The 27,703-nt window shown below is 34.7% G+C and overlaps 1 protein-coding gene and 1 non-coding gene across 2 annotated transcripts in view; both read right to left on the reverse strand.

Moving 5' to 3' along the window:
- The window catches only part of GPC5 (glypican 5), a 1,003,796-nt gene that overhangs the window by 159,491 nt on the left and 816,602 nt on the right, over positions 1 to 27,703 (reverse strand). The window contains exon 7 of the mRNA XM_056109757.1: positions 10,005 to 10,161. Within this exon, the coding sequence (XP_055965732.1) occupies positions 10,005 to 10,161 (157 nt within the window). The remainder of the gene's footprint in view (positions 1 to 10,004; positions 10,162 to 27,703) is intronic.
- Positions 23,546 to 23,649, reverse strand: LOC130019548 (small nucleolar RNA U13). Its single transcript, XR_008791857.1, has one exon. It is a non-coding gene; the product is annotated as a small nucleolar RNA U13 (small nucleolar RNA).

Here is a 27,703-nt window from a genome sequence, read left to right on the forward strand (position 1 = left end):
ATAAATCATCAGAATTTTTAAGTAATATTTCCATTAGAATAAAGAACAATGTATGTTGAAGCAATGTAAGCCGAGAAGTGAATTGATATTATTCTATTCAGCAAAACTAGATGTCACATAAACAGGGCATGAACTTTTATTATCAAGTAAGAACATTTGAGTAAGATAACAGAATGTGGTCCCCAGTTCTCCTTAAATAATGTACTAAAGAATAAGAAATGAGAACTTTTACAGAAAAAACAAGAAGTGACCATTGATTATTGGAAGAACAAATGAGTTAAGGGATAGATATAGCAATTTTATTTGTCAATTTATCTATTAATCATCTTACTAAAACATTTCCTTGCCAAAAGGAACTCTTCACTAGGTTGTGTAATTTAAATCAGTATCATTATCTGTCATGGCTATGAAAATAGATATAGCATGTAGATTAAATATCTAAAAAGATTTGACTATAAGTACGTAAATATAATTATACTAAATAATAATAATAGCTTCATTTTTCCTGACAATTTGGTATATCATTTAGATAAAATAAATTTGAATGAAGACATATGCAATGTTTTAGTTCCTGTAGCTATGAGAACCATGTTTTCCTCACAGATCGTGATTGTCAAATGATATATTTTTATTAAAACAACTCAAGCATTGTGTAGAAAAGACAGTTTTCATATTTTCAGTAGAAAATGTACAAGAGGAGACTATAACATCTTGCTATTGACTGACTCAACAACACTAGCAATTACTTTGAGGAAACTGTTTATAAATGGCCCAAACAGAAGAAGTTTCAGTTGGCAAAATATTGGACAATTTGGAAAGGATGAAAATGAAATACATTTAGTGACTGATTTTATGATTATATTAAAATCCAAACTTTAAAAACTAAACTGTAAAAGATGACTGTTGAGATGATATGCTGGACAGGGAACCTGGGAATTCTGGAGTAGGGAACCTGATGGTGGTTGTGGGATCAGTGATGAAACACTGTGTATGTAAAGCCCAACTATGAATACCTTAGCAAATCATGGTGCTTTCAACAAATAGAATTCGTAAAAAAATGAATAAAATAAAATATATATAAAAAGTTAGATTTGGTGAGCTATAAGAAAGACAGGGAGGGTACTATTTCTAAGATTGAGGGCTTTTATAAAAGAAGATGAGTTATATGCTAGAAAAAAGCATGGCCAGAAATACAAAAAATTACAGATGAGGAAGGATATGATGTATATATTAAACAGGAAAAAATATAATTCAGTAATCTATGCTAAATAGCACGGATGAGCCTCATGCATGAAGAAACTGGCAGAGGAACCCAGGTGTGTGGGACCTGGGGCTAAGATATCCAAGGCTGCTTGGATTGGGACTGGTTCTCCTCCACCCAGATCCCCCATTTTCCAGTAACTAGGCAGTTATATCCACGAACTTCCCCCGGCGCCATAAAATCCCATCAAAGGCCAAGATCCAGAGACTGTAAAACAAAGTTCCTGGACGTGAGGCTGCACAACCTCTTATAGTCTAGTTCTCCTTATTAGAGAACCTGGCAAGCTACTGAGAGCATCCTGCCCGCAAGGCAGAGCCTGGCAACCTCCCATGACATATTCTATATGACAAAAACAGTAACAGTATGTGTCTCATTCCCTTGACCTTGAAAGAACCTCCAATGCGGCAGTGTTGGGAAAGACGAGTAAGGAGAGGCTGCTAAAATCTCAGGGCTGGGACAAATGCAGACATTACTGGTGCCCACTGGAGCAAATCAATGAATAATGGGATGACAGTGACAGTGATACAGTGATACTAAATATTATTGTAGACTAAAATACTGTTCCATTTTCATAATTTGGATATACAAAAGTGGTAGGTAGGGTAGTGAGATGTGGCCATGAGAGTGGGGTAGGGGTATTGAGGCAGGGAGTGAGTGGTAAATCCTGAAAAAAATTCAACATTTTTTCAGGAGTGGTTACTGGTGACAAGTGTGATGTTGGAATGTTGTACACAAAAACCCTGCTTTTGAAAGTGTTTTAATATTGTAAATAATAGTGGCGAAAATATTTTTAAATTGATGACAAAGATGAGGGGAGCACAATGAATAATTGTTTGTTGCTAACAAAATAATAAATTGATATAATCACTTAGGAATAAATTTGATATTTACTACCGGGCAAAGATTAACACATGCCCCTTATGTTTTGTGGAATATCTGAGTACCTAATGTAAAAATATTACACATGTGTTCAGAGATATATTTAACAGGATTGATAACAATTTTATTTTTAGCAACACTGATGGTGCTCAGGGATTAATTCTGGTGGTGCTTGAGGGGCCATAGCAGGTGTTGGGGATTGAATCAGGCAGATGCAATTCAAGCACCCTACCCACTGTACTGTTTTTCCACCCCTATAATTATGTTTTTTGCCACATCAGTCCTAAACAAAAAGCATTTTTAATACTAATCAGTGATGAAATACATAACTATGTGAGTGGCCATATTAATAAACTAGGATATGATATTTTTATTAAAATACAAGAGTGCAATAATATGAATGTATCTCAGAAAAGCTCTTTAGTAAGAGAAACAAAAATATCTGTGTGATTACAATGTTGTAGCCTAAAACAAAGCAAAATCCAGTATTGCATTACTTATAGATACACAGATTGGTGAGGAACACTCGAAAAAAAGCAAAGAAAATGATTTTCCTTTAATTTGTATCATGTAACCTCTTGACGTGAAATATGTTCTGATAATATATGCAGGTAGGTGTCTACTCTATTGCTTGGGCTGAGTGGGTAAATACATCAATAAATTATTTTTAATATTTTCCTTAACCTGGATGTGCTTATGTAATTTATTTTTACCTCTATTACTGTATTATATTTATGACTTTACCCAGTTTTATGGAAGAGCCATCTTTTTCTTGCTAGATATGGTCACATTTAATAAACCTTTATACATATTTTATTCCACACTTTTTCATGCTTCAATGGATGTAGGGTGAGTAGGGTACTATTGTAATGCTAACTACGCATTAAGTAATTCAGTTATTTATTTAGTGAATCAAGGTAGTTTTTATGGAATGACATTTATTTAGAAATATGTGAGGAAAGAAGAAAAAGGAAGACATGTTCGAAGAAGAAAAAGGCTTGAAGAATAATCAAAGAGACATAAGACAAGTAAACAGGGAACGTATTCAAGGGGGGGGATGGGCTTGAGAGGGCAAACCTGGAATCAGTAATTTCATCCTTATAAAGGTTCTTTGATCTTTCTGATGACCTTCTCCCTGCTGTCAACTGCTAAGACCAACCATAAGTCAACACTCCACCATGTCTTTCTCATAAACATTGTACTTAAATGCTTCTTTCTCCACATTACCCTTCTCAATCTGCTCTCTCTGTGATACATATTCAGGTTTCTCCCTTTAGATGATCTTTCTCCTTTATCAGTGGGCATTTACTACAATTCAAGTGATTGAACAAGCTCTTTCTTCAGGGTTTCTCATAGTCTGGAAAAGTAGATGAACACAAAACATTCCTACTCTGATCACAGAGCTATTGTGAAGTCTTTAAAGCAAACATAAATGGAAGGCTTCAGATCCTGAAAATCAACGGTGTTAGGAACAAAAATGAGACTAAAATCAACCAGAAATGGACATCCTTAACTGCACAGAATAAGCACCACCAAGAGCCTATTTGTTAGTTTCTCATACCTGGTTCATAGGATACTTCCTTCTCATACTGATGCATGCATATAGATTTCTTTTTATGTCTGTGCCGCTTTAATAAAGAATTATTTAAAAGCACCAATAAAAGAAGGGCTGTAATAAATAAGGGAGGTTTTTTGGTTTTTTTTTTGGTTTTTTTTTGCTTTTTGGGTCACACCCGGTGGTGCAGAGAGGTTACTCCAGGCTCATGCCCTCAGGAATTACTCCTGGTAGTGGTTGGGGGACCACATGGGATGCTGGGAATCGAACCTGGGTAGGCTGCGTGCAAACACCCTACCTGCTGTGCTATCACTCCAGCCCTGGAAATTCATTTTTGACAGCAGGTAAAAAACTTGCACTTTAGGATCTGGAGCGATCATGCAGTGGGGATGGGGGATTGCCTTGCACGTGGCAACCAGAGTTTGATCCCTGGCCCCCCATTGGGTACCCTCTGCCCACCAAGAGGAATTCCTGAGTGCAGAGCTAAGAATAATCCCTGAACCCCACTGATTGTGATACCCCAAACAAACAGACAAATTAGCAACAAAGACTCTTGTGCTTCAGACTTCCTAGATTATATCCAGTTCTCAATCAGAGCCTCAGATGATTTATTTGTAAGAAGCTCTGGGCCCATGTTTCATTCTCTATTTTTTCTTTAAATTGCTTATTCTCAGCACTTTATTGGTCAATAAGCTACATAAAAATGATTGTTTCTACACAGTTAATGTAAGAATGTAATTAAAGTGCTAAAAACAGGACATATCTTACCAACTAATCTTGACAGAGGGAAAAATAAAACAATTTCAATAATATATTTATAAGAAATGATGCATTAAATATAAGCCTGCATACAAATTGACTTATTTCTGGTCTTATTGACATCTACTAAGTTTGGGAAAGGCCATGACAAAAACATGTTAGATGATAAATACTTAAATTTAAATTTTTTTACTCCCTCTATTGATCTCACAATTATACTGAGCATTTTCTCATAAAATTTATAAAAGACCATGCCTTCCTTGTTTTATGTCTGCTGGTGTAATTTAGATTTAGTTATGAAAACTGCAGAATAGCTAGTTGATATGGAATGTATGTTACAAGACTACTTAAGCTTTAATTAATAATTCTTTCCTCTCTTACCTCAGTAATTAAATAGCAGCTCTGCATCTAAGTTAAAGCAGTGAAAAATCATTCCTATGGCATAAAAGGACAAGCCTTTTAATTCTATTATTTAAAAAAATCATAATTTTGATATGTAACTTCTTAGAACAATGAAAGATGATTTTAGATAATTCAGTACATTTCCAGATTCCATTTACCAATTTGCTAACAAAATAGCAAGCATTCAGGAGGAATCACAATTATTTAGAAACCAAAACAGAAGTGTATTATCAGAATAATACTTATAATGGTCTCATATAAACTAAAATATACTTTTCTTAGACATATATTTCAATCCTCTTAAGTCTAATTTTTATAAGTAGAATTAAAATAGCAGATGACAAATTTCAAAGTGCTTAGAATTTTGAACTATGAAGTGAGTGAGGCAATGTTTCTTTGCATATTTTTTGTGGTTTTATCATGCACCGTTTTATATGATGTTTCAATATTAGGCAGTTGTAAAACATGAATAAAATCTACATTGTTTAGATTGCTTTCTCTGTCACAATATTTGAATTTAATTAACTTTATATAGATGGCTTATTTGTTATAGCTGAATATATAAATATGTAATAAGCTTTTTGTTATTTTCAGTATGTTTCCAACATGTTGTGATACTTATTAATGGGTTACTTATACACACTTTACAAAGCAATATGACTATATCTTAACCTAATGGAATTTTATGAAAATTTAATTTCAGAAAGAATATGGTATGTTTCAATATCATCTTTGGAAGTTACTAATATAACCAATTCTTACATATTTGTGTTATCCATTCAGTAGCATTACAGCAGAAGAAAAAAACATAGGTAATATAACACAAAATAAAATTTTTGTATGTGAATAAATATGCAGTTTTATGTAGTTCTGGAAAGGGAAAAAAGGACTTTTATTTTCTAAATAAATGACATTTATACTTGTTTTGCAAGTTTTTATAACCTGCATGTTTAGCTTAGGTTGAAGTTAAGGTGATTTTTACCTAAAGTAAGTCTGAGAAAGTCAAGAACTTCCATTTATCCTACAATATTCATTACTAAACAAATTAATGACCTTTCTTCTTCAATGGGTAACAAAGTACCATTTTACATTTACTGTGCACATAAAATGCATTATTTCTATCTTCCAAACTCACTATTAATATCATGATGTGATTTCATTCTGTAGAGACTGAGCTAAGAATAGTCACAACTCCATTGTACAATTTAAACAATGTTTATATTTATTTTAAGCTATAGATATAAACTAATGATGCTTTCTAGGTCTAAGAATAGTATTCCAAGCCATTATACTTATCGTTCACAATTAATATTGTTTAAATTGGATTATTTATGTTTAAAAAGCCTACTGAGATAATACATAGAAAATGTTTCAGAAACTAGATAGTGTTATCAATGCTGGGGTAGCACAGAATTGTAATTATTATAATGAATGAAAAAATTTGTGGAAATGAAAATGGTCGAGAATAGAGATTATAAAAGTTTTCAGAACTTGTTGTGAATGCCTCAAATATTTAGAGTTGGATATTGATGAGAACCTATGAAAGAAAAGAGGATGAAGATAAAAATTTGATGGCAAATAGGCATAAAGAAATTGGCTGGCTGGATAAGAAGTGATCAGGAAGGTCTAGGAACAAGAAAGTCTTTAAGAATGCACATCACCACTGTTCTATGGAGAAAGTTTAAGATATCTGAACCAATAGTGGTGGAATTTATTTTGTCTGAAATTATTATTCTGTAAATCTTACTGAAAATCAATTTGATAGTGGTTGAAATGTTCTGTTTCCTAAAACCCAAGTGGTTGTTAAATTGCAACATCTATGAATTGCAAGCAATGCAACTGAAAATGTTTAAGTAGGGCAGTTTTGCTATAACATTTATTGTGGTTGTTGCTTTTGTTTTGGGGGCGACACATAGTGGTCCTCAGGACTTTCTTTTGGCTCTTCCTTCGCTCAGGGATCACTCCTGGTGGGTTCGGAGATGCCTGATATCTAGCCCAGGTCCTCCAACTGCAAGGCACATACCTGACATGCTGTACAGCTCTGGTTCTATAACATATCATTACAATAATAATCTGGCATGTGTTTCGACATTTTGACCATCAGAATTTGAGGGTATTAGAGTAGTTAAATAACTGAAAATGCATCAATGGTAATGCTAGTAGATTTACTCTGCCTGGCTAAAACGTAAGTACCCCGTAATCCCCTTACCCACCCTTTTTGTTTACAACCTGCAGTTATTCACTATTTTGAAATGATGTAGGTGAGAAAGGATGTAGATTAGGCTGAGAAGGTTCCATCCTGGGGCTCCATGTTACTAGTGAAATAGTCACACATATAAAAACGGAAGAATGCAATAAAGTAATAATATACGCTTTATATGTAATATAGAGATTTTAGAATATTTAAGCTGGCAAAGTATTTTGTTTCCTAAAAATGACCATTTACATAATTTTGATGGCTTATTTTTAATAATATATTCTTAGTAAATAAATATTAGTCTAGATATAAATAGAAATATTTGAAAATCTAAAATAATGTTAAATTATTTGATATCACTGATGATGAGTACTTAATGACAACTAAATATATAGACTAAGCTTTGTCACATTAAAATATATAGACTAAGCTTTGTAAGTGTAGCTCATGGTGATTCAACAAAAATAAAAGTATATAGACCATTCTGTGGTCTGAAGCAAACAAGAACTGAAAGAGAATTTAATTCAATGATTATTAGTATATTATTTATCAACTATGAATATTTTCATGATTGGAGGAAAATCATAAAATTATTAGTACTTAACCTCAGTATATTTCTTATCACTACCTATAGCCATTCATAATATTTACAAATAACCAAGATAATTTTTAATCACATACTTTTGAAGTGACAAATGTACTCTATTCTACTTATGTTGTATTTTATAAAGAATAAAGCATTAGAAATAGCACAAGGAAGAAACAAAAGTATTATTCTATATTAGTAATTATCATAAATATCACCTATGTTAAATTTCTAAAGTACAATAATTTTGTTATTAAGATCATCTAAAATCATGTCTCAATTTGCTTAAACAATTTATCATGTTACACATATACAGAAAAATTATTATGGTGCTTTATAAATATAGAAAGGTGGCCTATTTGTTGCTATTTTCCCTTTTCCTCTTTATTTCAGCCTGCTATCTATAGTGGTTTCCTAACTGCTCATAAAAATTTGAAAAGCTACAGCTATAAACTCTTCAAAACATAATAGGCAACTCACTTATAGCAGATGTGGATTTTTTAAATGTTTGCCTGAAGTTTCTGAATACCGTCTCCTATACCTCCCCAATTCTCCTGGACAGTTACATGTACTGAACTTGTCCATTTCAGAAGTAATTGAAAACAAGGTTTTGAAGTAAAAAATTTATTCGTGCCACCCTGGCAAGCATGGCTTTGTGGGAAACTATTATTAGTTGGATGTTACTCCCCCACGTCTGCTCCTTTTGTGAAACCCAAAAGAGTTTCCTATAAATATATAAAAAGCTCTTGTGCTTACAACCTAAGAGGAGAAAAACACTAATTTCACATATAGACTTTAAAAATGTTCCTAAGGTATTTTATAATATTTTCTATGTCTTAAAATTTTAATATTGAAAGGGCAATGGAGTCAAAGTACATAGAAATGACCAAGAAAGAATAAAATGAAATAATATTGAATATTACTCACATATATCTATAATCATTACAAAATACATCACGGGATATTTTGACTTTTAGAATACATTTTTTTGACAAGAAGAACTCTTTTACTTTTTTTTTTGTGGGTAAGACAACTGAACAAAGAAAACAAGAAAAATTCTCCTGATGACAAGCTACAATAATACCAACAACAAGAATCCATGTCCTTATATGTTCTTAGAAAAGTTGAATTTATTTTATTTTTAGTAGAAATTAAATTTATATATCAAGAACCTTTCTATCATTTGTCATTTTACTTTTCTGCATACTAAATTCATGTCTGTGCTTGAATTTTGCTACATCTAACCAGAAAACGTGCTTCTCTTTTTATCCTATTGCCTTTTTATTTTGTTCTCTTTTGGCTTCTAATTCTTCCACCAATCTGTTGGGCTTGTCAAACAAAACCGTAGAAGGAAAGGGATATAGGTACCTCAAGCATTTGGAGTGTTCTAAATCCACTATGAGAGAACTGGCAAGTAAATGAATTCTCCCCGAAAAACCATGGAAGGGCACGTGAAGCAGGTCCAAAGAAGCTATCATCATTCGCTAACTCCTCTCAAGGGAGTTTATCAAACCAGTCTCTATAGCAGACAAGGTCAGATGATTGTATAAGTCATTACCTTTGGTCTGACCTGAAATAAATGAGTTGTTGAAAACAGCCAGCTGCCTGGGTACACTAACTTTCACACTTCCTGATTCACTTTAGTTGTCTTTCCTACCAACAAATTCATGCCCATAACAATGAAACATATGTTTCAGAGTTTAGGTGAAAAGACGAGAAACAGAAATTCATTTGATGACCTCGGTGTTATTATTTTGCTATAGTACCGTTGTAGTAGTTACCAATCCAATCCTACCAGAAATAAAGTTCAAATATATCCAGTTAAGAAGTGAAGAATCAGAATTTTCAGAAATGCACACTCTTAAGCTTAATCGAAGCATTTTTTCCCATCACAACCAATCATACATTTAGCTAATTCTGTTACAATCTTAGTATGAGACAACCCTAATAAAATGAAATAAATCTTACATAATGCTAAAATTATATAAAAAAATTGCAGAAATTATTTAGCGAGGTTTTTCCCAACTTCATGTTTTTGTTTTTCCACGAATATTTAATATCCATCATACTAGTTTTTTTATGCCCTACATATTTCTAATTTTTAAAACACTCTTCTCATTTGCAAAACGTGATCATTCAGTTGTTTCTCACACTGAAGTGTCATTCAAATTTGAAGCCATTACTGAGATAAATACCCCAAGAATTTTTGTCTGTAATAACTGAAAATAGGTTCGTTTTCCTTCCCGTTTCTTCTGGCATACTTTTGGATTCGCTATCATCACTTCTTTGTAGTCACAAAAGTGATTGGCATCAATTCGATTTCATTATAAATTACTTAAAAGAAGTGGTGGAATCAAACACTTACAGTCTGTGACTTTGAGGGTCCTCTTAACCTCTCCACTTCCAGATCCACCACAGCCATCCTCGTCGTCACAGTCCCCGCTGACCTGCTCCCCGGTTCCACCGCCGCTGCCTATCTGAAGCTCCCACTTGTCCGGTTTGGGTGACCTACCCTGTAACAGCTAAAGGCAGATACCAAAACCCGTTATTAGTAGCAAATCCAACTCATTTTGTAATACTCCAGAAATATAGGTAGTTATTGTAAATATTTTCTCATGAATTTATTTTTTCACTGCAGTCCTTTGGTTTTATCAAATTAAGTCTGCAAAGAAGTTAAAAATTAAAATTACTATTTTAGTCATGAGAGGGCAATGTTTACTGGCCTACAAAGAGATGCTCAATAAATAAACTGTGATAATTAACCATTGAACTCTTTCATATCAAAAAGCTGTTTATTCTTGGTGAGTTATTCCAGTATTATTCACAGCTTTACTGGAAAATGCCATGTTAAACTCACACTTTAAAATTAATAATACCTACAGGGCTGTCTAATGGGTGGTGCTTGGAAAATGAGATTCAGAGACCTGAGTTTACCCCTAACTGCATTTCATTTATAGTCTCTTCCCTCTTTGAGACAAAGGCAGAAAACAGTTCAGGTCTTCAAATCTTGAGAAAGTTGTTACATACAGACAGAAAATAAATTGCAAATGTTTCAATGTGCTTTGAGTCTTGGAATAAAGCTAATTTTGAGTTGAAAAAAACATTAGAAAAGTTTTAGAAAGTAAACAAGATAAGGCCTGCATGCTCATGGTAGTTCAAATTACTCATGATACAGAATCCATTGTTTTGTTTTGATTTGGATAATTATTGTTTAATGATGATAAATCAAGCTCCAAAAGAACAAATCCCATTATAGTATATTGGCTGCTAAAGTTGTACTGTTTTGTAAATTCAGAATCTAAAGATTTCTCAAAACTGGAGTACCATGCTTTCAGAAAATATCCAGTTGAAAGAATCTTGAAATTTGAACATAAATATTTATAGCTTTATTTAAACTTCCTTGAATGTCACACTAGCCCAATGTACATGGCAGAAGAGTAAACCTTGGAACAAAATAAATTAAATCCTATTTCCATTTACACAAAATAGTTAAGAAATTTTACCAATTATCTTGATTTGGGGAGCTTAAGTATTCATTTACCTTTATGAACAGGTAAAATGGAATAGTCATTTTCTCCTCAGCATGGGAGTACTTGCAAATGTTTTCAAAGGTACTGAAAATGCCTGAACTCCTGTCTGAAAAGGTGATGTCACGAATAATATAGTATTTTACTTAAAGCTCAGAATGAGTAAAATGATTCTCCCACCTAAGGCAGTTTTGGATAACGCATGTTCAAAGATGGACACTGGGGGCTTCCTACTGTATTATAAATAAAATGTGCTTCAACTGAACACTTAATTGGCATTTACATTTTAGGGGCTACATAAAAGCATTAGGGTTGATACTTCCAAGATATTTTCCAAATAGTATTGAGGAACATACAATGACTATATGTTGAAACCATATGGAAAAACACAGGTTGAGATATACTCATTAAACTTGGACAAATATATTTAATATTCAAAGTGAACTTCACTAATTAAGAAGCCGGCTTATAACAATATTACTAATATTATATTGGAAAATGTAAAATGTTAAACAACTTGATAATAATTTCTAAAGTTTTTGTCAGTGTTTTATTTACTCAAAATGTCTTAATAGGTGCTAAACTTTCATAGTTAGGTGAATTCAGAGAATGTTATTAGACGCCTCTTTGGTGTTTAATGTGGCAATGTGTATGTTACTTCCAGCAAAAGAACTACAGATATGTAACAAAATACTTAACTAATAAAAGTCTGGGAAAGGAAAAGCTGGATAACATTAGATTTTAAGAAATATAAAATAATATTGTTTATTTTATTTTAATACAGTCATGTGAATTCTAAGATATAACATCACTTGATTTGAATTTATTTATTTATTTGGAATTTTGGTCACACCCTGTGATGCTCAGAGGTTATTCTTGGCTCTGCACTCAGGAATTATTCTTGACGGTGCTCAGGCAGGAAACCATATGGAATTCTGGGAATCAAACCTGGGTTGGCCAGATGCAAGACAACCATTATCTGCTGTACTATCTCTCTGGCCCTGATTTGAATTATTATTCTAGTCCTAGACAAGGAACAAGTTAATACATACTTTATTTCCCACATAAATAAATGAGGATGATAACATAGCTGAGCCATTGTTGATTTTTTATGACAAAAACATGTAAAGAACTTTATATAGCACTGGAACATTAAAAATTTATATATTTTTATTATCTATTTTATCACACCTTCTATGAAAACATGCTTAAATACTCAAATTTAAGTATTGATTTAATTATTTAGTAAATTAAATTGTATTACCTCAATTAAAAATTCAAACAAATATTCAAAACATAGATGAAAAGCCAAACTGACAGGTATTCCTTTCCTCTGCACACTTCCCAAATAATTTCTGATTTCATCATAACGTTTCCTTTACTGCCCTAAGTATTATTACAATATTTTACTGGGACATTGGCCAGTGCTAAGATATAATGTCATGAATAGCATCACAAAGACCATCCCACAGAGTTTAAACTGAAAAATGTGCAAATAGAAAGACAGTACTTTAAGATCAAACTTATCCTTGCTGGTTTTAGTTAAAGTCATTGAATATATTATGATACAATAATTCATTTTTTATAGAAAGTTGTAAAGATAATTGGAACAGAATGTGGGGAAGAATATTATAGTTTCTGTGCTTCTCTTTATCATTTCAGTGTACTCTGAAATAAATATGTATGGCATAAGAGCACCCTTTTAAGAAGGAAAATGAAACATAATGATACTTTAATGTAATCTATCTGTGGTAAATAGAACTGTAAAAGACTTTTCACCTAATTCCTAGGAGACAATGGGTTTAATGCCATTGTTGATATCACTGTCACACTAACTATTATGGTTACAATTATTCATAAGATGATTCATCAGTTGACTCTGAGTTCAGCAGAAGAGGACTAATCTGGCTGAACCTAACATAATTCCAGCTGTTCTTTAATTAAGTTTAATGTGTGTGTGTGTGTGTGTATGTGTGTGTGAATACATATACAAACATACACATTCTTTAAAGGCAGAATTTTTACTCTAGCTATTAGCAGAGAGAGATGAATCTTGGGTGGGATAGGATGGGGAGAGGAGGAAAGGACAGGAAAGATTCTGCCTCTAGCCTGGAAAGTGTGTTTTAGTTGCCATGAGAAAGCCCTTAAGAGGTGCTGCCAAACAGCAAAATGAACTGAACCCCAGGCAGCCCCTGGAGTGCAGTGATCTCCATCAGAGCCAATCAGGATGAGGGCCTTAGCCATACAAATAAATGATTTCTAGAAAAAGCCTAGAAAAAGCTGGGAAAGGGAGGCTCCAAATTGCATCAAGTTTGACAGTTCAATGGCATCATCTTAGTTCCCACACAGGAACCTGGGCTGAAAGCCCATAGTGATTTCTATCCTACGTAACTCTGAGTTAATAAATGGGTATTGTTTATCTATTGATAAATGTAGTAATTTGTTATACGCAAGAGAAAATGGATATCATTTCTCATCTTCGAATGGCCACTTTGTAACAATTTGTTCCTTTGGTTTCTTTTGAATCACTGGTGTACTCCCTGGAACTAGCAGTCAACTTTTTCCAGAGGACACTGTCTAACAAAGACTGTGCCCTTGAAAAAAAGTTAATTAATTCCATCTTTTATCCACTTTTTTGGTCTCTCTGTCAATCCTTATAACTGCTTTCAAAGTTAATAAGCAAGATTAACTGCTTCTAGTCATCAATTTATCCAAATATATCCAAGGTAACACCTGACCCATGCTTCAAACTCTCTCTCTCTCTCTTTTTCTCTCTCTCTCTTTCTCTCTCTCTCTCTCATTATTATCTCTATTAAGCAAGAAGGGTCTTCCTTTAAATGTTTATGCCTATTTCTCAATCATCTTATAAACACGTTCACTGAAATTATTGAAATAACCTGACAAAAATTATTGGGACATTTCAGAAATCAACAACAAAAATAACCCTTTTCATAGGAAAATCTTTATTCAAAATCCCAATTTTTTGGTCTCTTATATGATATTTTCTCAACTTAGGTATCTCTCTCCTCATATTTCTAAGAAACTAGAGATAAAGTTCTGAGTAATAGCATAAATTTTTTCTCTAATTTTTTTCCTTTGGTCTCTTTCTGGTAACCCATCTGAACTTACTGTGTGAAAATCTCTATACAAATTATAGGTAAGCCTCTATTTTCAGCCCTTGTGACTTCTGAAGCACTGATGATGTATAAAATATACTATATCGCTTTGCATCTTAAAATGAACTATTCATCATTACTATTGCTATATCAATCTGACTTATTTTACCAATTTCCTCACTGTAAGAATCACCAGGATTTCCTTATGGAAACCATATTATTTTCTCCAAATCAAAAACACTTCCACCATGTCATTTTTTGTCTTCAATGTCCTTTGTGAGTCTGTCAACCACAAATTCCCAATATGTCATCGCAGACAGGTGAGTTATAGAACAAAGTTCTTGTGTGAAAATACTTGGAAAATTCATTCATTGACCCATCTTTAATATCTTTGAATTAAAGGTTCATATAAGTTGTACAGTGAGTAATCATGGAGATTTACCTCCCAGTTTCTAAATTCATCTAAGAAAATTTACACCTTCCTGCAATGATCACTAACATGCTTTCTGAAATGTCCTTGGGCAAGAAAAGTTAAATTTTTGCTCTTAGTCAAACTTTAATATAATATGCTTTTTCAAAATGAATTGCATTGCAATATAGCTCCGAAAATTCAAATTCTGCCACAGTCCAGTCAGTTTTATTCTTACAAAAACATATGCATTATATGTGTGTGTATTTAATTTTATTTATGCTCATTATATATTGTCCTCACTTCTATTGGGTAGAGGAAGAGAGATTGGCCAACACTCAGTTGTGCTCAGGAGTTCCGACAGCGGCACCAAATGATGCACCAGGGACTAGAATTGAGGTTAACAGGATGCAAAATAAGTGTTTTAAACTGTTCTATCTATCTAATACTTGGGGTTTTTAATAAAAATTTCTTCCACACATAAAATCTTCCTTTCTCTTCTTCAACTCAATATTTATGTTTCAAGTCCAGCTAAGTATCTTTTTTTGTTTAGTTTTTTTGGGGGGGTAACACCTGGCGATCCCAGGTGCTCTGTAACCAGGAATTACTACTGGTGCTGTTCTGGGGACCACAGTTGATGCTAGTGATAGAACCATAGCAAGGCAAATACCCTTCCTGCTGTACTTCAGCACTCTAAGTATCACTTAAGCCCCCTAAGTGTCTCTCTCTCTTTTTTTTATTTATTGAATCCCTGTGGGAAAAGTTACAAAGCTTTCAGGTTTAAGTCTCGGTCATGCAATTATCAAACACATTTCTCTTCACCAATACTTATTTTTCACCACCAAGAACCCCAATAACTCCCCCGCTCCCAATCCTCCCAATGCCTGTGAGACAGATGAATTCTAGTTAACACTCTATCTACTTTGATTAGATTCATTGCTTTGACAAAAGATGCACCATTATTATTTAGAGTTTACACCCCCAAATCAGACATGCTGAAAAGGCATTGTGAAATAATTCATTTTCTGCAGCTGTTTACAAGAATCAAATGAGTCATGCGGCCGCGATAGCGGCCACGCAATTTTGGATTTCTGGTATTTTACTTGTCAAGCCTGGGAGTATTTCTGCTGAGAGTCAGATAATTATGAGATTGGTTTCTGTGGCTCTGGAGCCATGGCCATGCCATTGAGCCGCTGGGGGGCAGCAACTCGTGACCTTGGTAGGGCGTGAAGGACGAGCCAGGAACGCCCCCCTTCCCATGAGGTTTCAGTCACTCCATCACGACCGGCTCATACTTGGCTTTCCATAAAGCTCCGAAGTGGCTGTCATCTTTCTTTCCAGAGGGGGAAAAAAAAAAACCCTAAGTATCTCTCTTGACCATTCCATATGTGTTATAGACATTTTGATATTGTAAGTACCATTTACTGGTAGTTAAATAACATCCCCACCCTTCTCTCCCTTTATTGTTGCTGTTGCAAAGACTTTAGTTTTGCTCACACACCAGGTTGAGGTACTCAGTGAGGATTTCACACTTGCAGTTGTGCTATTTGCATGCATGCTCGCTGAGGGTTGTGTTTTATGGTGCTCACATACATTCTCATGGTAGAGCACACTGGGACATGTGGTCATCTCTCTGGTGCAGTGCTCACACATCTTTTATCTGTGGTGCTCACTGAGGTCACACATTTTGTGGTGCTTGTGCACATTTGGTTGTGTACTGAGGGTCATAATGAACAGCGTGCATCTGTAGAGCAACAGGGATTGAAAGGTTTTGTACTTTCAAGTGGCAATTTTGTCACTGCACCACTCCTAGGAACAGGTTTATATTTGGAGGGGAAGAAGGGGGAGGTACACCACCTGGTGGTGCTAAGAGATTACTCCTGAATATGTGCTTAGGGATCAGTCCTGGCTAGCTCAGGAAGCTAGATATGGTGCCACCGAGCAAACCTCGGTCAGGTAAATGCAAGGAAAGTGTCTTGCCCGTCATATTACCTATCCAGCCCCAGACCTGTATGATTGATTGTCAGTATATGAGAATATTCTTTATATTCTACACCATTACTATAAGGGTTTCCATATTTCAGATGCTTAATATATTTTATTTTGTAATTATATCATTTAAGAATATATGCAGTTTTTGCTTTTTGAATTACACCTGGCGATGCTAAGGGATTACTCCTGGCTCTGCACTCAGGAATTACTCCTGGCAGTGCTTAGGGAACCATAGGGGATTCTGGGAATCAAACCCAGGTTGGCCACATTCAAGGCAAATGCCCTATCAGCTGTACTATTGCTTCAGCCCCTTAAAAATATTTTCTTATACCCTGCCTTTATTTCCCTTTATATCTAAGTTAACAAAAGCTCTCACAATTGAATCATTTATTTAACCACCGACAGTAACTGAACACCTCCTATGCACACATGTGCATTTTGAAAGGATATATATTTATGTCAAAGGTGGTGACCTAGTATAGTACCTAAAGGAGGTTAGGAATATACTTTAAGCATTTAAATTTATGTATACACACAAAATAAATTTAATATAAAATAAATCACCTGGCATTCAGAAAAGAGGAATAGAATAAGTTTTTGTCAGCTTATTATGTTATAAATTATAGTCAATAAAATTTCAATTTTAATAAAATTTTAGTCAATTTTAGACTTAGGTTAAAAACAATTTATCCTGAGAACTAATAAGATATCTAAGAGCTTATTTAAACAAGAATTTGAACTTAAAGGATAAGTCCAGGAAATACTTTCAAAACGTATTTGTTGTTATCCTAGTTACTATAAACTAGAAAGAAAACCGGTAATCTAATTACCTGTTTATATGAACTGAATAACAATTACAAAAATTGTTTCATGTAACAAAATATTTTTATTCCTTGATTAGGGAGACAGCTGTGACTCCATGATCAGGATCATCATGTAATAAAACTTTCTTCTGTTCTCTTATTGATGACTCATCTCTTTACTACAATGTCTCGGAGACAATAAACTCATCACCTACCATGGGCTGAGAACTTCACCTTCACAAGCAAGTGACTTGATGTTATTTCATATTCTACTCTTAACCACGTTGGGGAACTATATGTAGCTTTTTTCAAAGAGATATGTATCTCAACTATATACCTCTTCAACTACTTATACATATACATATATATACATGCATGTCTTCAATTTGTATCTTTTTTTCAAAAAAAATCAATTCTCTCTTTTAAATAAAACAAAATGTTTCATATGTGTACATATGAAATACACAACCAACACTATAGAAATATGTAAATCAGTTGTATAGAATGGGTAATCAGAAGTTCCAAAACATGCTTTATCTAAGTTCCCCAGTGTCCCCCCAGAAATCTACTTTCCTTGAGTGAGATGGGGCGGGGGGGATGGGGGGTGGGGTGGGATGCTGGGACCCGTGGTGATGGATGACGGGCACTGGTGGAGGGATGGGCACTTGATCATTGTATAACTGAAACCCAAGCACAAAATTTGTAAGCCTATAACTGTACCTCATGGTGTTTCACTAAATAAAAAAAAGAAAAAAAAAGATGTGTCATAATAGTATCCCTGAATTTTTCTAGTCTTGCCCTGGGCATGATATTTTCTACATTGGGGAAGAATAAATAGCAATAAAGCTGATTTCTATGAAACACATCAAATAAGCCATATCACAGTAAACACATATGCCATACGTTGTAGCAAATCTCTGTTTTCCTATTTAGTGCACTGCTATTCTATCGATTCATATAAATATAGCATGTTCTAAGAATTGTTAAAAACTTAAAAATCACTAATGAGTTAGAAGTTTCTAAAGTGTCCTACATTTCTGCATCCGTAATATTGGAGCATAGCTCTTTGAAGGGCTTTATGAGTCTATTTAAATTATGTAAACATGCTAGCATATTATTGATATTCTATAATTATCATCCATATAATTATTACTATAATAATCAGTTGCAAATGATATTGCTACAGATTATCCCATTTTATGAAACTAGAACTTCCCTATTCAGTTTTAAGTTTGGCAGTTATCATTTAGGTCATGGGGTGCTTATTTCTTCAGATATATTATTAGTCTTCCAGATCCCCCCAAAAAACACCAAATCATACTGAATTGTAAAATTCTACTCTTGAATAGCTGAGGAAATCTGCACTTTTACTTTTCTCTTCTTTTTTTTTTTGAAGTCTGTGTGGGACACACCCAACAGTGCTCAGAGCTTAGCCTGCCTCAAGTATTACTCCTGGCAGTCCTAGGTGGGCTATATGTGGTGTCAGAAATAAAGCATGGGCCAGTATATTCTGTACTACACGCATGACCCATGTGCTCTGATTCTCTCTTCAAATTAGAAAATCCATAGGCAAATAAAAATGTCTTCCTTCATCCTCAGCCTACCTTTTTCTCTCTGAATCTGCCCAAATATATAGATGATGGCATTTGGAACACCTGAATCTATTACACTGTCATGATGAGTAGTAAGTCGATTGATACATACATATTTATAGAGCAATTACAACAGAGGAAAGGGCATGAGTTTGATTCCCAGCCACACATTAATTTGTGCCTTTAAGCAAATCACTTAGGCCCATTAAAACTCATTTTATCCTACTGAATAATAATGCGAGGGAAGGCACTTTATGTACTAGAAAGCACTAAGCTCACTCACAATGTTCTCTGCAAGACACTGCATCCATAACGTTGATAACCAGCAGGAAGGACACAGTGGGAAACTAATATTTTAAAAAAAACAAAGTTTAGGGTATTCCCCATTTTCTCATGCAATTTATACGGTCAGTTGATTAGCTGAAATCAGTCCATTTTGACGACAGATGCTTCCAGCTTATGTTGAATTGTTTAGGAAATTCATTATGGATGCTATATTGGAAGATATTTAGGGGGTAAAATATTTGATTACTCTAAGCAAATATATCTCTTTCAGCTGGTGAATTAACATCTCAAAAGAGCCAAGTTGCTTGGCAATATCCCATAGTTCCAATAGCCTTTCAAACACTTAAAATAAAATTTGGTTATAGATGGCTCCTATGCACTGCATTTTTACTATGCTAGGGAAACCTCTTCACGGTCACAGTCCTCCCGTTGTTCATCGATTTGCTCGAGCGGGCCCAGTAACGTCTCCATCATGAGACTTGTTGTTACTGTGTTTTGGCATATCGAATACATCACAGGTAGCTTTCCAGGCTCTGCTGTGTGGGCGAGATACTCTCAGTAGCTTGCCGGGCTCTCGGAGAGGGGCGGAGGAATCGAACTCGGGTCGGCCATGTTGGCCGCTTATAAGGCAAATGCCCTACTGCTGTGCTATCGCTAAGGAAACCTCTTCATCACTTAAAAAATTCTTCAAACACAAAATCCTATATATAAAACACACATTTAATTTATTTATAAATTTGGGCTTTTGGGGTCACATCTGGTGATGCTGAGGGATTACTCCTGACTCTGCACTAGGATTGAATTCTGGCAGTGGTTGAGAGACCATATGGAATGCGGGAGATTAAACCCAGGTCAGGCGCATGCAAGGCAAATGCCCTATGCACTATACTACTACTCCTGCCCCTAAAGACTGTCACTGTCACTGTCCTTCCGTTGTTCATCGATTTGCTCGAGCAGGCCCAGTAACGTCTCCATTGGAGACTTTGTTGTTATTGTGTTTGGCCTATCGAATACATCACGGGTAGCTTGCCAGGCTCTGCTCTGCGGGCGAGATACTCTCGGTAGCTTGCCCTCTCGAAGAGGGGCAGAGGAATCGAACTCAGGTCGGCCAAGTTGGCTGCGTACAAGGCAAACGCCCTACCGCTGTGCTATCGCTCCAGCCCCCAAAGACATATATTTTAAATACTTTATCCTCTTACAATTATTTTCACAGTTATACATGGAATATAGCACAGCAGTAGGGCTTTTGTCTTGCACACGGCCGGCTTGGCAGACCCGAGTTTGATTCCTCCCCCTCTCTGAGAGCCCGGCAAGCTGCCAAGAGTATCTCACCCACACAGTAAAGCCTGGCAAGTTCCCTGTGATGTATTCAATATACCAAACACAGTAACAACAAGTCTCACAATGGAGACATTACTGGACCCACTCATGCAAATCGATGAACAACGGGAGGACAGTGCAGTGCAGACAGTGCAGTTCAGTCATCATATATGCACTTTTAATCATCTATTCAAAAGTATTCAAATTTATTATAAATTTGATATATGATCTTGTTCATATGTGGAATATAGAGAATCATATTAAGGGGAAAACAAATGATGAAGGCAGCAGAAGACCTAAGCTGTGTACAGAATTTAGCTTATGTAAGGGAGAGGACAGCAGACTGGGAAGGGGCCCTGAGACATTTGTGGAAGGAAGCAAAAGAGCAAAGGCTCTAGTGAAAGGTGTCATGTTGGAGTATCTTCTGCATAAAATCTTATCAAGAACAGTATTGTAAAGTACATTGTCTCAAGTAAAAAACATCTGTTATTTTATGATTTTATTCTAAGGATGGAATGAAAATTATTGTTGATGAAAATATTTTGTAGAACAGAGATAAAGAATAAAAGTACTATCGTTTCATTTTAAAACATCTCTAAATATATTTTCAGTGGCAGAGAGATGCTGATACTGAGAGTAGTTTTAATACTATTTTATGTCTGAAACATTACTATCTGTAATATTGTAACATGCTGCCTTAATAAAATTAAGACTTTAAGTAAATAATTAAAACACCCAGACTCAAAAGAATAAATTTTAAATATTAGCAAAAACTTTGACCTATATACTTATATGTCCAAGTATATGAACATAGACTAATTTGATTCTGTTATAAAATAATTGATAATTGATAGCTGTTTTATAGAGTTTAAGTGAAAGCATAAAGATAACTACATGAAAAAAAGAACAAAAACCTATAATGTTTGATTTCATTTTATCAATTTAGTTTTGGTTTAGGGGTCACTCCCGGCTGTGCTCAGGGCTGACTTCTGGATTTGGACTCAGGGTCACTTTTAGAGGGTCTCAGGGGACAATGTGCGGTGCTGGAGACAGAACTGGGTCTGACACACTCAAGGCAAGCTCCTTCCCTGCTATACTGGTTCTCTCTGTCCCACTTAAAACCTTTTAACTCAGAGTATTTTTAAATTTATTTCAGTAGCATTTTAAATGAGATATCAAAATGAAAGAACTCTCTATTTAGGAATTTTTAATTGTTTTTAATTTTTTTATTTTAATGAATCACGGTGAAATACAGTTACAGACTTACAAACTTGCACGATTACTTTTGTCATACAATGTTCGAGTACCCATCCCTCCACCTGTGTCCATTCTCCATCAGCAATGTTTCCATGTACTTTACAATACTGTTCTTCCCACTATCTCTCCCCCCACTCCCCGTGGATATATTAAAAAGAAAAAACTCTTTATGGAGCTGGAGAGGTAATGAAGCAGGTAAGTAGCTTTGTGTGCATGAAACCCACTTGGGTTTTACCCCTTCATCCAATAGGTGAGACCTGTCAAGAGTGATCTCTGAGTAAAGAGCCAGAAGTAAAGCCCAAGGCATTATTTGGTATCCCCTAACCCAAATAAATAAAAATATAAAAATAAAGAAACTCTTTACATGACATTCTTCATTAATTTTTCTTCCGCTTTCATTTCCTCAGACCTTCAACTTTCAACTCCTTCCTACACTCACTGTCCTTTATCCTACTTCTCACCTTTCTTGCTATTGCTACCTTGGTCATCTTTTTTACATTTTTTTTCCTTATACCAAACTTCCTGACTCTTCCAAATTCAGAAATATTTTATCCACATAAGAAAACTACCAGAAATCACCAGTTACATATTTTCAAAAGCAGTTAAGTCTCTATAGACTCTTCTACCTAAAAAGCCAAATGCATTTTGCAATATGTCATGTTATGTTAAGTTGACCAGACACAGAAGTCATTTCTGTAGGATTTCTTGTCAGTGTTTGCTTTAAGTTTGAGTTTCTGATCTCGGCTTCTGTTGCACCAGTAATTTGAAAGGTCACTGTTGTGTTGGCATTTGGTTTATGCAATGCAGTCTGGCAGTTTATAAAAGTCTTGTGACTTTGTAAATAAAATACTGAACTTCGAAAAGGCTTATTGCATTCATTCTCTGCTTTCTATTACTGTAAAAAAAGGCATTTGTTCTTGTTACTATTCAAAAATTCAGCATCTCCCTTCTGCCATGTCTGATACTTATTTCCAACACAAAATGTGACCATTTCTGTCTTCTGAATTGTCCTACCAAAAGTGACCAGATCATGTTTAGATTAATATGAGCATCAGTTCAAACATCAAATAGGATTTCATGGGAGAATTAATACTAACAACAAAGGAGTAAATGCAAGAATAAAATTGGACATAAGCACATCTTCAACTAGAATCAGGGAAGCTGGGAATACCAAATGGTATTAATTCTCAAATGGTTCTTATCATCTGTGTAAAAATACACCAAGGATCTGAAAAGAATTGATGACAAAGTGAAAGAAAAACAAAAACCAAAAAACTAAAAGGAAAATAAAAACCCTTTTTTTACAAGACAACGCAAGATTAATATCAGAGCCTTGGGTCAAAGTATTCCATAGCTGGATATAACAAATGATCAATAAAGTAAAGAAATATGAAATTTTTTAATTACGCAAAAGAAAATGATTGTTAAGTAGAACAGGAGGAAGCAGGCAAATGGAGATTTTAAAGAACATTTAATGTAAGTAACAAATTTAATGGAATAAGAAGATAGATAATAAAAATTGTTCTACCATATTATGTAGGATATGAGACATAACTATTATACAGCCCCTCAAAAAGTAGCAGTTATTTTTTTTTTCCTTTTTCACATCAGATGAGTAATGTATCAACTATGTATCAAGATTTAAGGGAGGCACATGTCAGACAAACATGCGAACACTGGATCATAATGTTTATGAACCAGAAAAGGATCCAGACGTTATTTTTTTGGTATTACTTTCTTCCAAGCTAATTTATGAATTTTATCACCTCGGGTAGGTCATTTGCATTGCATGCGACCGACTGAGTTCGATTCCTCTGTCCCTCTTGGAGAACCCAGCAAGCTACCGAGAGTATCTCTCCCATATGGCAGAGCCTGGAAAGCTCTCTGTGGCATATTCAATATGCCATAAACAGCAACAACAAGTCTCACAATGGAGACATTACTGCCCTAGATCAAAGTTGATGAGCAACAGGATGACAGTGCTACAGTGCTACAGTATCACATTTGTATCCCACACACATATTTACATAGTGTCACCTATACATATGTCTTTCAACAGAAACAATTCTACACTGCTAGTTGATTAAATAAACCTATGGTTGAAATTAAATTAAAGGATGTTCTAAAGAAGAATGATCAGATACTAACAAATTTCATATTCCTTAGGTGCTGAGAAAACTTCTATTGTTCATGGCATGGATTGTCATTGAAGATCCTTTGTTTGAAGCTATTCCCAGAATTGCTCAGGGACTACTTCCAGGTACCAACTCTGTAGTTGCTCTGCTCTGTGCTGGGAGGTCTCTCCAGGGCTATAAGCAGTGGTGGGGCTTGAACACAGGATTCCTGTGTGTAAAGCAGGGTCCCAGTCAATTGAGCTATCTCTTTGCCTAAGAGTTAACTGTTAAAAGCCCCTATCTCTTTATTATATAGAAAGCATGTATTTATATTTACTAGGATATTACCTATAATCATTCACATTTCTTCAAAATGTGAATTTTTTTTGTTAACCGGATTACCTACCCAAGGAAATAGTCAAACTGATTATTACTTAATTAAAAGTTCTGGTAATTACTGTGAGAAAATACCTAGCCATTTGCCTAGTTATTCCATATCATCATCCTGACATTTTATGATACAACATAGCACTGTAGCACTGTCCTCTTGTTCATTGATTTGCTCCAGCATTCACCAGTAACATCTCCACTGTGAGACTTGTTGTTTCTGTTTTTGGCATATCGAATACGCCACGGGGAGCTTGCCAGGCTCTGCCGTGCAGGTGGGATACTCTCGGTAGCTTGCCGGGCTCTCCTAGAGGGAAAAAAGAATTGAACCTGAGTCAGATCTGAGTCGGCCGCATGCAAGGCAAACACCTTACCCACTGTGCTATCACTCCAGCCCATGATACATCATAGAATTTTCAATTGGGAATTTGTTGCTCAGGAGGAAATAAGTGAATGCAATTCAAAATATGAATCAACTGAAGATGAATTCTAGACAATTTAATAACTTCTGATAAATTAGGCCTCTAGTCATCACACTTGATGGAAGTGAAGCAGATTCATGTTGTTAAGATATTTTTAGGATTGTGTATTTTTTTCTAGCTAAATATATAGGCGCTGTTAATTTACATATGTTATCAAGTGATTGGTTTTCTTCAACTCATATGCTAAATTTTCCTCCACCTGGCTTATATTAAGGCATATGACTTTCAATAGAAGTATCTCACTAAGGAAAAAATATAAAGCAAAGCATGTATTTTCTAAAAATAATATGGGAACTCACATCTTCCATTATTAACCTAGATTTGTCTTGTATATGTTTCGGTAATCTGAACTAAATGATTCCTGCCATTCAACTGTTATGTGCTGTTATTCTTGTTCTTGAATCATTTATCTGTGTAAAACTGATGCCATAAAAAAACGTAAATGAAGAATAGAAATGGGGAGGGAGGGAGAGAAAAAGGGAGAAAGGAAATAATACCTTGTTCATGATACATTGTCAATATTAGTTTTACTTAATTAGAAAAGATTTTTATTTGTCAATTCACCAATATTTCCAATTCCCTTTATGTATGAATCCTAAAGGATTTTAAAGGCACTTACAAGCTGCTTTTGGCAACGATTCTAGGTTTCATTGACTCACTGTGCATAATTAATTCTCAAATGCTCTTATTAAAATGTTCTAGGAAAGATTACCTAAAACTTCCTAGCCTTCTTAACAAAAGGAGTTTATTGTGGCCCCATTTTTTTATGATACCCTTATATATGCCACATAGTAAAATAAGCTATATTTTTGTAAATGTCATTCTGTTTTTCATCTTCACAATAAATTTCCTTAGAATGTGTTACTTGCGTAAACTACAAACTATGAACAAAACATGCTGAATGTGGATTTAGAGAATATAGTTTTGGTAAATATTCTAGAAAGAAAATGAGAAGTGAGAGTAATTTTGGTTGCCTTCGGGATAGGGTATGTGGGTATTTGACTGGAATTCTGGGTCAGTGTTTCCATTAGATATTTAAATGTGTGCACTTTAATAATTTAATTTTATTGAATGAAAAGACCACAGCTGATCACTGTAGCACTGTGTCACTGTCCTTCTGTTGTTCATCAATTTGTTCAAGCAGGCCCAGTCACATGGTGAGACTTGTTACTGTGTTTTGCATACAGAATACTACCCGGGTAGCTTGCCAGACTTTGCCGTGCAGGAGAGATACTCTCGGAGAGCCTGGGAAAGCTACCGAGAGTATACAAATTATCAGTTAAAAAACCTAGAGTGATCCAGAGTGCACAGGACTATGTGTTTTAGGAGAAGCCTGTTGCTCCATTCCACCCATGAATACTGATATTTGTGAAGGTTCGGGATTCTTAGAAATGGGTGTTTTATTTGCTGACAATTTATCTATATCCTCCTTATAAATCTAATAGTCTCACTTACAGTAGTACGGCACTTGTTTTACTGCAGTTGACCTTGTTCTGATCCTCAACTCCACATGTGGATGGCATTCCAGCACTGCCAGGGTTCACACTTGAGCACTGAATGAAGTATAGTCCCTACCCCCAACTGCTGGGTTTGTCCCCAAACAAAAATACCCAAAGAACCCCCTATCCTTATAACTAAACTATACTACTTATAATATTTAAAATAATTTATATATATAAACACTATATTGTTTAGGAAATAATGACAAGAAAAAGTTGCCCATGGTGAGTGTATACATAATATTTATTATTATTGGTGGTAAATTGAACCTCAGGATATAAAACCCAGAGAATATGAAAGGCTAACACTATCACATTACAAGTACTCCCCCAATCTCCCATTCCAAATCAATAATCAGTATACATATCTTATTTACATAAGTTCATTTTAAATGTTAATGGACTCTATAGAATGATACCATATAAAATACTATGTACTGTATATTCCCTGCAGAACTTTTTTTATTCAACATCTTATAAAAATTTATTATATCATTTCATGTATCAATAGTTGATAATTGCTGTGTATTGCAAGAAACAATCTTCTTCTCCTTCTAGAACTCTCAATTCTATCTAAAGTCTTTGTAAACAAAAGACATATTTACAACAGGAAAATAGACAAGTTAATTTAATACAAGTTTTGCATGACATAGGAAGTTTCAGAGCAAAGAAGTGATTCAACTTGAGCATTTTATTTTCTTGATTTGATAAGAGAAGAATGTCAGGGAAAATGTGATAGGACCATAAAATTTATGAACCATGTGTACTAAAGGAGGGAAAACTGCCAGGCAGCGCTGCTCATTCATGTTTCTTGTCTTTGGAGATAAGGATGCTTGTCTCCCCTGCAGATAAGGAGGGCACCTCATACTTGTGTCTTATGAGCTATATCAATGAAAGGCCAAGAGAAGCTTTCCTCACCTTCATATTAGAATTATTCAAGTTAAAATAATCTCTAGGCCAAGGCTTCATATATTAGTGTAGTATGTACAGAGTACTGTCAAAAACAAGACAGCCATTTTACTTTATGAATACATAAAACTTTATTTATTTTAATATTATTAGAAGATTCTTTAGTTTTTAGTTTGCGCTAGTAGACATTATATGGGTTAAACAATCTTGTAAATGTTATTTTTATCAATATAAGCATTCACTGATTTTGAGGGTATAACCATGAATGAAATCATTGAATCAAGGGATATAAAAAACTGAACTTTTGGGGGGACCAGAGCTAAAGTACAGGTGACAGGGCACTTCCCCGGCATGGTTTTAATCCTAAGTACC

This window comes from Sorex fumeus, unplaced genomic scaffold, assembly GCF_029834395.1.
Source record: "Sorex fumeus unplaced genomic scaffold, SorFum_2.1 ptg000008l, whole genome shotgun sequence".
NCBI lineage: Eukaryota > Metazoa > Chordata > Mammalia > Eulipotyphla > Soricidae > Sorex > Sorex fumeus.